The sequence below is a fragment of the Malaclemys terrapin genome, chromosome 3 (assembly GCF_027887155.1).
Source record: "Malaclemys terrapin pileata isolate rMalTer1 chromosome 3, rMalTer1.hap1, whole genome shotgun sequence".
Lineage (NCBI taxonomy): Eukaryota > Metazoa > Chordata > Testudines > Emydidae > Malaclemys > Malaclemys terrapin.
This window is the reverse complement of record NC_071507.1, coordinates 205,585,732-205,596,959: the sequence shown is the minus strand read 5'-3', so window position 1 is coordinate 205,596,959 and position 11,228 is coordinate 205,585,732. Positions and strand designations below refer to the sequence as shown.

The 11,228-nt window shown below is 59.5% G+C and overlaps 1 protein-coding gene across 2 annotated transcripts; it reads left to right on the top strand.

Annotated features, from left to right (window-relative positions):
• Positions 1 to 7,187: 7,187 nt before the first annotated feature.
• On the top strand, positions 7,188 to 10,420 carry LOC128834432 (sterile alpha motif domain-containing protein 12-like). Of its 2 annotated transcripts, none has more exons than XM_054023149.1 (3): positions 7,188 to 7,279; positions 7,872 to 8,163; positions 9,558 to 10,420. In XM_054023149.1, exons 1-3 carry the CDS (start codon positions 7,217 to 7,219, stop codon positions 9,659 to 9,661), a joined length of 459 nt encoding a protein of 152 aa, XP_053879124.1. In that variant the 5' UTR covers positions 7,188 to 7,216; the 3' UTR covers positions 9,662 to 10,420. The 2 variants fall into 2 exon arrangements, with proteins under 2 accessions (XP_053879124.1, XP_053879126.1); XM_054023151.1 differs by having other exon boundaries at positions 8,812 to 10,420.
• The last annotated feature ends 808 nt before the right edge of the window (positions 10,421 to 11,228 follow it).

Sequence of the window (11,228 nt, the reverse complement as noted above, 5' to 3'; positions counted from 1 at the left end):
CAGATGGAGATGAGGCATCCGCCTTATATAGTCTTTTCCAGGTGTAAGAATACCTCTTTGTTCTTACTGTGGAAAATTACAGCAAAATGGAGTCTGGAGTCACATGGGCCAGTCCCTGCATACTTTGCTGAGTTACAAGGCGTATTTGCCTTCTCTCAATGGGTCCATTGTATAGCTGATGGTCCTTAATGGGCCATCAAGCAGGCTAGGCAGAGCGAACACCAGTTTGTCTGGGATGTCACCCAGCAGCATAGCATAAGTTTGAAATACAGACAGTATAGAGCCAATATTCATAACTTCAACTACAAAAGTGATACACACATATAGACAGCATAATTATAACCAGTAAACCATAACCTTGTCCTAGACACCCCATTTGACCCCCTTTATACAAGATTTGCATGCCACTACAGGACCTTGGTTGCAACAATGATCTATATGGTCCCAGATTATATCAATAACGTCACAGTATATTGACCTGGGTCTGGGGCTTGGTCCTTTGGGATCGGGAGAACCTTTTTTCTTTTACTGGGGTATTGGTTTTCATAACCATTTGTCCCCATAACGAGTGGCACTGGTGGTGATACTGGGAAACTGTAAAAAGCAACTGAGGGTCCTGTGGCACCTTTGAGACTAACAGAAGTACTGGGAGCATAAGCTTTCATGGGTAAGAACCTCACTTCTTCAGATGCAAGACCTCTGCCTTGCTTCTGAAGAAGTGAGGTTCTTACCCACGAAAGCTTATGCTCCCAGTACTTCTGTTGGTCTCAAAGGTGCCACACGACCCTCTGTTGCTTTTTACAGATTCAGACTAACACGGCTACCCCTCTGATATTGGGAAACTGGAGTGTCTAAGGGAATTGCTTGTGTGATGTGTGGTTAGCCAGTGGGGTGAGACCAAAGTCCTTTTAGTCTGGCTGGTTTGGTTTGCCTTAGAGGTGGAAAAACCCCAGCCTTGGGCTGTAACTGCCTGTTTTAAGCGATTTGTCCTGAATTGGCACTCTGTTAGGTCCCGCCACAACCGCATCGTTACAGAGGCGGAGTGGGGGTGAGGCCTGGGGTGGAGCCGGTGTCGAGCCCCCCGCCCCCGGGAAGTTGGCGCCTCTGCCTACACACTGCCCACCCAGACCCCGTATAGCCACGTGCCCTGTATGCAACGTGGGTCAGTTGGGTCTGAGCCGCACACACCCGGTTTGCAACGTCCACGTGACACACACGCACGGTGCCTGGTCACCGTGCCCACATGTGCACCCGTCATCCTCATACACAGTGCACCAGTGCTGCATGGGGCGAGCGCCTGGGCCAATGGCCCATCCACACAGAGCCTTCCCAGAACACGCCCGGTGCCAGGCTGGCTCTGTCTCCCAAGGACACCGCGTCCAAGCTGTGCAAACCCTGGGGAGCAAACATCATTTCCATGTTTCGGTTCCGGCTGCCGGCAGGGCGAGGATCTCATCTGCATGGGAAACTCAGTCCCTGGCGAAACCCAGGGCACCTGTGGGGCTTAAAGGAACAGGCCTGGGCTAGCCCCTAGGGGCCAGGTATTTCCAAGCCGGTCCTGATGGAAGCAGCTTCTGCTCCGTCTGGTATCTGAGGCCTCTCACAACATCCAGCCTGTCCCGACATAGAGGAAACCAAAAATGTGCCAGGGGAAGTAACTGGGCTTCCTCTGTGAAAAGCACCCCTGGGGTGGGACTGGGAGCCGGAAGTTTCTATGCTCTGGCCCTGATGCGGCACCTGCCTCAGTTTCCCTTCTGTGAAACGGAGCTTTTCCAGTGGGGACGGAAGCGAGAGCCCTGACCTCCCCAGGCACAGGCCTCCACATGCCCAGCCGACGGGACTGCAGTGTGGCCCCTGGGCTGGATGTGAACTGGTGACCCGGAGGCAGCAGGCTCCCTCGCTCCTGAGCCCTGTTGGGGCAAAGACTGAGACTGGCAAAGGCACCCTCAGGCGTTGGGGGCCAGCCCAGCCTTCCCATTACCCCCCGCCCGCTGAGGGTGCCTTTGCCAGTCTCAGCCCAGGGCTTAGTGTGTGGTGGAGTGATGCATCTTCCCCACTTCTCTGAAGGGCAGAGCACACGGCACTTTTCTAGCTGTTTAAATACTGATTGCTGGTGTCCCCCCCCCCCCAGTTATTCCTCCCCCCCCGCAGCATCTCTGTCTGCTGTGGTCTATGGATGGGCCCGATTCCTGGGGGGGGGCAATCCTGGAGCCCAGAAGAAAGGCGGAACTCACCGCGGCTGGAGCGTCTCCCAGGGTTTCCTGCATGTGTAGCTGGAGGCTGGCGCCCAGGACCAGAAGGCAGGGCAGCGGGATGCCAGCGCAGCCCATTGTCAGTCTGTGGCAGGGCACCCCTGGCAGAGTGGCAGCTGGGGCTGAGGCGTCTAGCTCAGAAATGCAAATTTCCTTGGGGCGAGTCCAAGATGCAAACAGGCTACGGCGCCGGGGCCGGTTTACACAGAGATCGGGGGGGAGCTGCTGTTGGGAACCAGGGGGGAATAATCTCGGCCGCTGTGGGAGTGGGGGGCTAGGTGATAGGACCCCTGCGCCCTCTGTGACAGGATGGTCCGGGGCTGGCCAAGCCTGGTGATTAACCAGGTACGGCTGAGGGGACAGCTTCCCTTCCCTGTACATCAGGTGTGCAGAGCTCAGAGGAGAGCAGGGAGGGGTCCCGGGAGAGGTCTGCAACACCAGAAAGGCCTGGGAGCCGGTCCACGCCTAGGAAAGGGCCAGCGAAGCCTGGAAAGAACAGCTCACGGGGGTGTAGTGACTGCACTGGGCTTTGTAGGACCTGTGGGTTGGGTGTGTAAGGACCATTTACATGGTGTGGGACGCCATTAATGAAAGTGCGCTGGAGTCTTTTAAAGCACTTGAGAGGGGAAACTGAGGCAAGTGCCCCTGAGGCTGTGGTGCTGCCACGAGGGGGCGCCCCGTCCAAGGTTGCCCCAGCTCAGATTCCAAGCCCCACTGAGACTGTAACATGAAAGCCGCTGCCCCCGTTAGCAGTACAAACAACTTCCCGGGCGAATCATTACTGGAAACCGGTCGAGGGGGGTGGACAGCGGGGGGCTGTGAGGAGGTGTGGGGAGAGGAGCTGTGGGGCTGTTGGGGGGTGGAGAGAGAGGGGCGTGGGTGGGAGCAAGGAACTGTGAGGGGTTGGGGAGCGAGAGGCGGTGGGGCTGTTGGGGGGTGGGGGGAGTGTTGGGGGTGGGGGAGCAAGGGGCGGGGGGGATGTCGGGGGGGTGAGGGGAGAGGGACAAGAAGAGAGGGGCTGGGAAGGGGGTGAGGGGCGGTGAGGCTGTTGGGGGGTGGGGGAGAGGGTTGGGGAATGAGGGGTGTGACGGTGCTGCCCGTGGGAGCCAGCTGAGGTCACTCAATCAGGGTGAACTGCAAACAAAACGGGGCAGACAAACCCCAACCGCTGGTGGATATTCCAATACCTAGATTTATGAAGCCAGCACAGAACAGCTTCTGTAGTACCTCACTGGTTACTCAGAAGTCCAAACAACGCAGTTCCCTTAAAGTGCCCAGCCTCAGGCCTCCGGCCAGACTCACACGTCAGATATGATGATGGTTACTGAGAATCTTATCTCATCATATAAAAGAAAAGGTTCTTCCAACCCCAAAGGATCAGCCACATACCCAGGTCCAATTATAACTTAGATCTTGCCCAAAATACACACTATAGTCAATTCTTATTAACTAAACAAAAATTTATTAAAAAAGAAAAGAGAGAGAGTGTTGGTTAAAAGATCAATCTACAGACAGATTTGAATTCAATTCTTGAGGTTCAGATACATGGCAGAGATGAGCTTGTAGTTGCCAAAAGTCCTTTTAGAAATAGTCCATAGGTTATAGTCCAATGTCCATATTCAGGGTGACTCCAGTCAGTGACTGGGGATCTCAGTCCTTGTGGCTTAAGGTTTCCCCCTCTTGAAACCCAAAGCAGATCTGAGATGCAGCAGGATCGTGTCCCAGGGTTCTTATACATTTCCAGCAGCCTTTTGACCTGAGAAAACAATAGGCTTAACTCTCCTTCTCCCAAACATCCTGGCAATTAGCACAGGGTAATTTATCCATTAAACAGTTCAGATACAGGTTACCCCGACCTTCAAAGAGACATAGAGACAATAATACTATTTCCCTCAAGTGTCTTCCTAAATACTAATACTCCTTTTTTGATCTTCAAATCAAAGCTATAGCAATAGACAAGACTTGTTTGCTTACATCACAAGACCTGAGCAAACAGCTCCCCTTCTACCTCTAACAATGCAGACTTGCATTTCAAAGCTCTGTTCATTTACAGATCTTCCTAACCAGTCTCTAAAGTTCGGCCATGGGTCAGGTCAGTGTGTGAGTTGATTAACTCTTTCTGGCCCTGTCATCGTTCAGTGAGAGATTATATCACACTCATAACGTCACACTCCCAACGCAAAATTGATGCAGGAAGGGATGACATAAACATCCCTGAGTGCATCCTAATGATTCCCCATCCCGGACAATGCATCAGCTACAATATTTTCCTTCCCCCTTATGTGGATTATATCCATTTCCTACTCTTGAAGGGCTAAACTCCAATGCAGCACCTTGGAGTTGGTACCTTTGGCCTTGTGCAGCCAGACCAGAGGGGCCATGATCACTCAATACAGTGAATTTTTGGTTGTACAAATAGGACTTAAGCTGCTTGACCGCCCAGACAATGACATAACATTCCTTCTCAATGGGAGCATCATTTTGCTCAGTGAGGGACAACTTTTTGCTTAAGTACGCCACAGGTTGTCTCTTACCCTCCACCCCCTCTTGCATGAGCATGGCCCCCAGCCCAATACTGGAAGCATCCGTACATAGCAAAAAAGGCTTTTTAAAATCTGGGCTGGCCAAAACAGGCTCTTTGGCCAAATCACTCTTTATGCTTTGAAATCCGAGCTTACAGGCCTCCATCCATTGCACCCGGTCTGGTTTTTCCTTTTTCGTCAGGTCTGTGATGGGAGCCACAATGTCACTGAATCCCTGTACAAACCTCCTGTAATAGTTGGCCAGACCAATGAACGATTGGACCTGTTTCTCAATTCTAGGGGCAGGCCAGTTCTTAATGGCCTCCACCTCCAAAGGCTCAGGGCGCAATCGCCCATTGCCCACCCTGTGCCCCAGGTAGGTCACCTCAGCAGCTCCCATTCTGCAGTTAGAAACTTTAACAGTTAGGTTGGCCTCCCTGAGCTGGTGCAACACAGCCCCTATGTGGTTAAGGTGATCTCGCCATGAACTGCTGAAGATGGCCAGGTCGTCTATATAGGCCCTGGCAAAAGATTCTAATCCCCGTAGAACTTCATTTATAAATCTCATGAAAGTAGCCCCTGAATTTTGCATCCCAAAGGGCAGCACTTTGAACTCATATAGGCCCGATTCCACTATGAAAGCAGATTTTTCTCGTGCATCAGCATCTAGGGGTATTTGCCAATACCCCCTAGTCAGGTCCAGGGTGCTTATAAATTTGGCCCCACCCCACCGGGGGGGTGGGGGGGAGACAGACACAGAGTGAGGGGCTCTGCGGGGAGCGAGCTAGGGGTGTGGGGCTGTCGGGGGTGGGGGGAGAGGGACACAGAGTGAGGGGCTCTGCGGGGAGCGAGCGAGGGGTGTGGGGCTGTCAGGGGGGTGGGGGGAGAGGGACACAGAGTGAGGGGCTCTGCGGGGAGCGAGCGAGGGGCGTGGGGCTGTCGGGGGCCGATGGGGGGGCTGGATGGATGTGCGGGCTCAGGCTGGCGCTGTACGATTGGGGGGCAGAGCGCGCTGGGAGTAGCAGCCCCAAGAGGGCTGATTTCCCCTCTGGGGGCCGCACTGCATGCTCTGCCTGAGGAGCTCTGCCCCCTGCCCCCCCCCCGGTACGACCATGCTGAGGAAGGTGCCTGGGGCCCCCCTGTGCCACTCCCCAGCTGCCCTGCTGGGGCCCTGCTGGCTGTAACAGGGAAGCAGCGGGGGGGTGGGGGGGGAGGGTGCCAAGGGGGAGAGCCCTGGGGCTGGGCTGCTGCAGAGCACGGGGGGGGGGGGTACAGCTGGGGTGGGGGGAGGGTCTGCGTACCCAGCGTGGCCCTGCTGCCCGCCCCCAGCGCAGGAGCCCCTGGCCCAGCTGGGCGTCCTGTCTGGGCCTGCCGGGGTGGGGCGGTGACGAGCCAGGGAGCTGATGTCATTTCCAGGTGTGTTCAGACGCTGCACAGGGCCCAGGAGAGCTGGGGCATGGGGGCCTCTCCCGGGGCAGAGCCTAGGCGGGGCACAGCCCGGGTGGTGCCCAGCCCCTGAGCAAAGTGCGGCCAGCCGGCCGGGGCAGCCCACCCCTGGGGCGTGCACCTCGGGGGCTCCCTCACTCCCCACTGCCGGAGAGGCCCCCGCCTGCAAACCGGACAGGTGAGCAGCTCCTTCCAGTTGTGTCCTCCCCACTCCTGGCAGCATGCCCGCCTGTCCGGTGCCACGCTCTCTGCAGCCCTGCTGGTGACCTTTGATCGCTGATTGCAGGCCCAGACTGGCCCAGCAAGGGCGAGACACAGCCCAGCCTGCTGTGGGATCGGCCGGCTTGCTCCGTGCCCCAGCCGGTCGGGGCTGTGCCAGCAAGGTCCTTACCCAGCCCCTGCCTGCCAGCCAGCTGTCTGTCTGTCTGGGCACCTGTGCCAGGCTCATCACTGGGGATCCCAGCTCCCAGACATGAAGGAAACATGGAGGGCCTTGATCCCTCGCTCCCATGCTCAGCTCTTACGTCCAGGTGGGCAGGGAGGCAGTGCCAGGGTGAGGGGGAATCTTGCCCCCCTGCTGCCCATCCCAGCGGCAGGCAGGACAGAGGGTGATGGGCTGCTCGGCCATGCCCCAGCATCCCCACATCACTGGTCCCCACGTGGTCGTGCCAGGGTGATGCGGTGCCAGGGCATGCCCTGTCGGGGGGGCTCGTGCCAACGGGGGGCTCTGGCGATGTGGAAGTGGCCATGAAAAGTGGGCTGAACATCAGACCAGCCAGTGCCTCTGATGGGGGGTCACTGGCAGCTCCGAGGGAGGGACCCGCTGGCAGCTCTGGGGCAGGAGTCCTGCTGGGGGGGTCCTGCCAGTGGCTCTGGGTGGGGGGGGTCTGGCTGGCAGCTCTTGGGGCGGTCTGGCTGGCGACCCGGAGCCTCCCCAGTTAACTGGCTGGCATGTTTCAGGTCCGGCCAGCAGTGGCCCCGTCCCCGCTGCCCCACATGGAGAGCTGGGCCCACAATGGCACAGAGGCGCAGCCCATGGGTTCCTCGTTCACTGAGACTGTAAGTTGCGGGGGGGGGGGAGTTTAGGGGCCCCGGATGGGCTCCCCGCATGTGGAGGGCAGCAGGCCGGAGCCAGGGCTGGGCATGTTGACTTCTCCCAGGGCAGCACGGGCAGAGGCCTGGTGAGCAGGGGATCCCCGGCCAGGAACCCACGGACAGGCTGGCACAAGGGAGCCCCCTCAGGGGAATGGGAACAGGGCCCAGCCGCTGGAGGGCCAGGGAGAGTCTGGGGAGGAGGAGTTGGGAGATTCTGGAGGGGGCCAGCCAGGGGGTAGGATTGGGGGGCTGCACACTGGGGCGGGGGGGTAGCTTGGGGACACTGGGGCTGGCTGTGGGGGAGGGAAGAGTCACAGCAGGGCCAGATCGGGGGTGGGGTGAGAGATCTGGGGCCGGCTCAGGCCATGGAGGAGCCATTCCCTGACCCCAGGACTGAAGGGAGAGGGCTGGGGGTGCCCTTGGGGAGTGGAGCCTGTGGGGCGTGGTGCCCAATCCCCCTCCGGCATGTGGAGGTCACGGCTTGCACTGATCTCTGGGGCACCCCACTGCCTCCTTCCCTGCCCTCGGCACTAACCCCCTCCCTGGTGCTTTGCAGGACTCAGAGGGGCCCCTGGGCCACGGGCTGGCCGGGGGCAGGAAGCCGGTGGCCCAGTGGACGGTGTCCGAGGTGTGCGCCTGGCTGAGCAGCAGGGCGTTGGGAGCACAGGGCCCACTGGTGCAGGCGGCACGGAGCCACGCCATCTCCGGGAGGGCGCTGCTGAGGCTGACGGAGGGGACGCTGCAGAGGATGGGAGTGGCGCCCGGGAGCCAGCGCCGGCAGCTCCTGCAGGAGGTGCTGCAGCTGCGCGTACAGCAGGAGGTGCAGGAGCTCCTGGACATCGCTGATGGTGAGGGGGTCCCCCTGCGGGGGGGGGGGGGGGGGGTCTGCCCTGCAGGGGGTGGGGGGTCTCGGCCCCAGCACTCACAGGAGAGGCTCCCCCTGCAGGAGATGGAGGTCTGAGCTCCAGCACTGATGGGAGGGGCTCCCCTGCTGGGGTGGGGTCTGCCCTGCAGGGGGTGGGGGGTCTCGGCCCCAGCACTCACAGGAGAGGCTCCCCCTGCAGGAGATGGAGGTCTGAGCTCCAGCACTGATGGGAGGGGTCCCCCTGTGGAGGAGGGGGGTCTGAGCCCGGCCCTCGGGGGCAGTGGCCGGGAAGGAGGCACCCCAGAGCCTGGAACGGCCCCAGCGAGATGAGAGCTCTCACACAGTCCCCATCCCGCCCAGCCCGCCCCGCCATGCTCCCCTGCAGGCTCCGTGCAGGAGGCCTAGCCCCGTGGCGGTGTGCGGGGGATGCTGGCAGAGCCGGCTGTGCCCAGCTCCCGGCAGGTCCGTCTCAGGATAAATCCCGATAGCCCTGAGCTGGGGAGGTGCCAGGGCTGGCTGGCCTGTGCCCGGGGTGCCCTGCTCTCAGCCCCACTGCATGTTCTCCCCGAGGCCCCTCCTCAGCCCCACTGGTTACAACCTGGGTAGCATTGCAGCGGACTGTTTTCCCTAGAGTGACGAGCCAAGCCTGCGGCCCCATGGGCACAGGAGCCAGGCCCCGGCGGAGCAGGACTGGAGCAGTGGCTGGGTGCGTGGCCTGGCACTTCCCGGCACGTGGGGCTCGGCGGGGCTGCGGAAGGACCATGAGGCAGCTGGGATCAGAGCACAGGCTGATGCCCGTTAGCCATGGCAGGAGCACTGGAGGGGACTCGGAAACCCCCTACATTAGGTGCCCTTTGCTCTCCGGCCAGACACGCTCCAGGACTGCAGAGAACGACACAGCGTCAAGGCATGCTGAGAGCTGCAGCCTCTCCAGGGGCAAGTGGGATCCCACCTCTGGCAGCAACGCTGCTCAGGGCCCGCGGGATTGGCCTCGGCGTGCTCGGGGGAGGAGACCCCGCTGGATGCTGGAGAGCGGCTTCCCATGCTCGTTACTCCATGGTGTGCCTGGCTGTGCCCAGGGCCCCAAGAGAAGTGGCCGTGGGCAGCGGGTGGGGTTCAGAGAGGCTGTGTTCATTCAGGGCTCGCCCCGCCACACCCTCCCGATAGGACGGAGCAGGTTCAAGGGGCTCATGCAACTTCACTCGATTTATTCCATCTGAAAGCCCCTGGCAACCCGCTCCCTGAGACGTGAGTCAGGAGACCAGGCGTGCTTGCTGCACCGGCCAGCCCTGCTGGTGACCCTACAATAACAAACCACTGTGCCCTCGGCAGCCCTGCTGGTGACCCTACAATAACAAACCACTGTGCCCTCTGCAGCCCTGCTGGGTGACCCTACAATAACAAACCACTGTGCCTTCTGCAGCCCTGCTGGTGACCCTACAATAACAAACCTCTGTGCCCTTGGCAGCCCTGCTGGGTGATCCTACAATAACAAACCACTGTGCCCTCGGCAGCCCTGCTGGGTGACTCTACAATAACAAACCTCTGTGCCCTCTGCAGCCCTGCTGGGTGACCCTGCAATAACAAACCTCTGTGCCCTCGGCAGCCCTGCTGGGTGATCCTACAATAACAAACCACTGTGCCCTCTGCAGTCCTGCTGGGTGATCCTACAATAACAAACCACTGTGCCCTCTGCAGTCCTGCTGGGTGACCCTACAATAACAAACCACTGTGCCCTCGGCAGCCCTGCTGGTGACCCTACAATAACAAACCACTGTGCCCTCGGCGGCTCTGCTGGGTGACTCTACAATAACAAACCACTGTGCCTTCTGCAGCCCTGCTGGGTGACCCTACAATAACAAACCACTGTGCCCTCTGCAGCCCTGCTGGGTGACCCTACAATAACAAACCTCTGTGCCCTCTGCAGCCCTGCTGGGTGATCCTACAATAACAAACCACTGTGCCCTCGGCAGCCCTGCTGGGTGACCCTACAATAACAAACCACTGTGCCTTCTTCAGCCCTGCTGGGTGACCCTACAATAACAAACCTCTGTGCTCTCTGCAGCCCTGCTGGGTGACCCTACAATAACAAACCACTGTGCCCTCTGCAGCCCTGCTGGGTGACCCTACAATACCAAGCGTGTACACGCAACAACCAGGTTTGCTTTGGAAACCGCCAGCCTCTGAGGGGCCGTTACAAACCACATTAACGACATGCTATTTTAATAAAAAGGCTGTACAGAGAAGCTTGCCAGGGTCCTGTGAATAGCCGCGTGTGCCAGTAGGTGGCGCCATCGCCTCCTGCTCAGTGGCTCTGCCTCTCCCAGCAGACAGGGCCCTGGGAAGTGAGCCCAGGAGGTCCGGCTGGGCTGAGCTGCCACTCACCTGTTGGCCTCTAACCCCTCCACTTGCCCCAGGCCCGTCCCAGCTCCTGGTCTCCCTCACGTGCACCCTCAGCGCTGCCCTGCTCGTCCCCTTAACCTCACTCCTCCGGCTCTGAGCCCGCACCACACAAACATGCTCCACTCCCTCCCGTCTCAGAGATCCCCATCCCACCTGGCCCCCACTGCCCCCTCCAACGTCTGCCCCATCTCCCATCGAGCACTGTCTACAATCACTGTCGGAAGTTCCTCTCCTCCAGCCCCATCCTCGACCCCTCCAACATGACTGCCTCCACTGACACCGCCCTCGCCTGTCTCCAGTGACCTCTTCCCCATCGCTGAGAACCTGAGCTCCGTCCTCCATCCTCCTCGACCCGTCAGCAGCCTTCCCCACCATGGACCACGCTCACCTTGAACCCTTCTCCTCCCTTTGTCTTCTCCTGGTTTTCCACCTGCCACCCCATTCCCATCGCTCTCTCAGTGTGTGTGTGTGTGTGTGTGTGTGGGGGGGGGTTGTTAATTTCGTGCCCCATCCAACCCATCACTCCCATACAAAGGGGCTGCGGGACTCAACCCCTGAACCCGCATCGCTCTGTGGCAGCTGGTGCATCTTGTGTGCCCCCCTCTGACTGCTCCATGCACCTGCTCCACCTCCCCCAGCGGGGCC

What these genes read in the sequence shown, in the direction of transcription:
- LOC128834432 (XM_054023149.1), top strand. Translation starts at nt 7,217, where the DNA reads ATGGAGAGCTGGGCCCACAATGGCACAGAGGCGCAGCCCATGGGTTCC. An exon ending in GTTCCTCGTTCACTGAGACT is followed by an intron (nt 7,280 to 7,871) that starts GTAAGTTGCGGG and finishes GGTGCTTTGCAG; the next exon opens with GACTCAGAGGGGCCCCTGGG. An exon ending in GCTCCTGGACATCGCTGATG is followed by an intron (nt 8,164 to 9,557) that starts GTGAGGGGGTCC and finishes TGCCCTCTGCAG; the next exon opens with CCCTGCTGGGTGACCCTACA.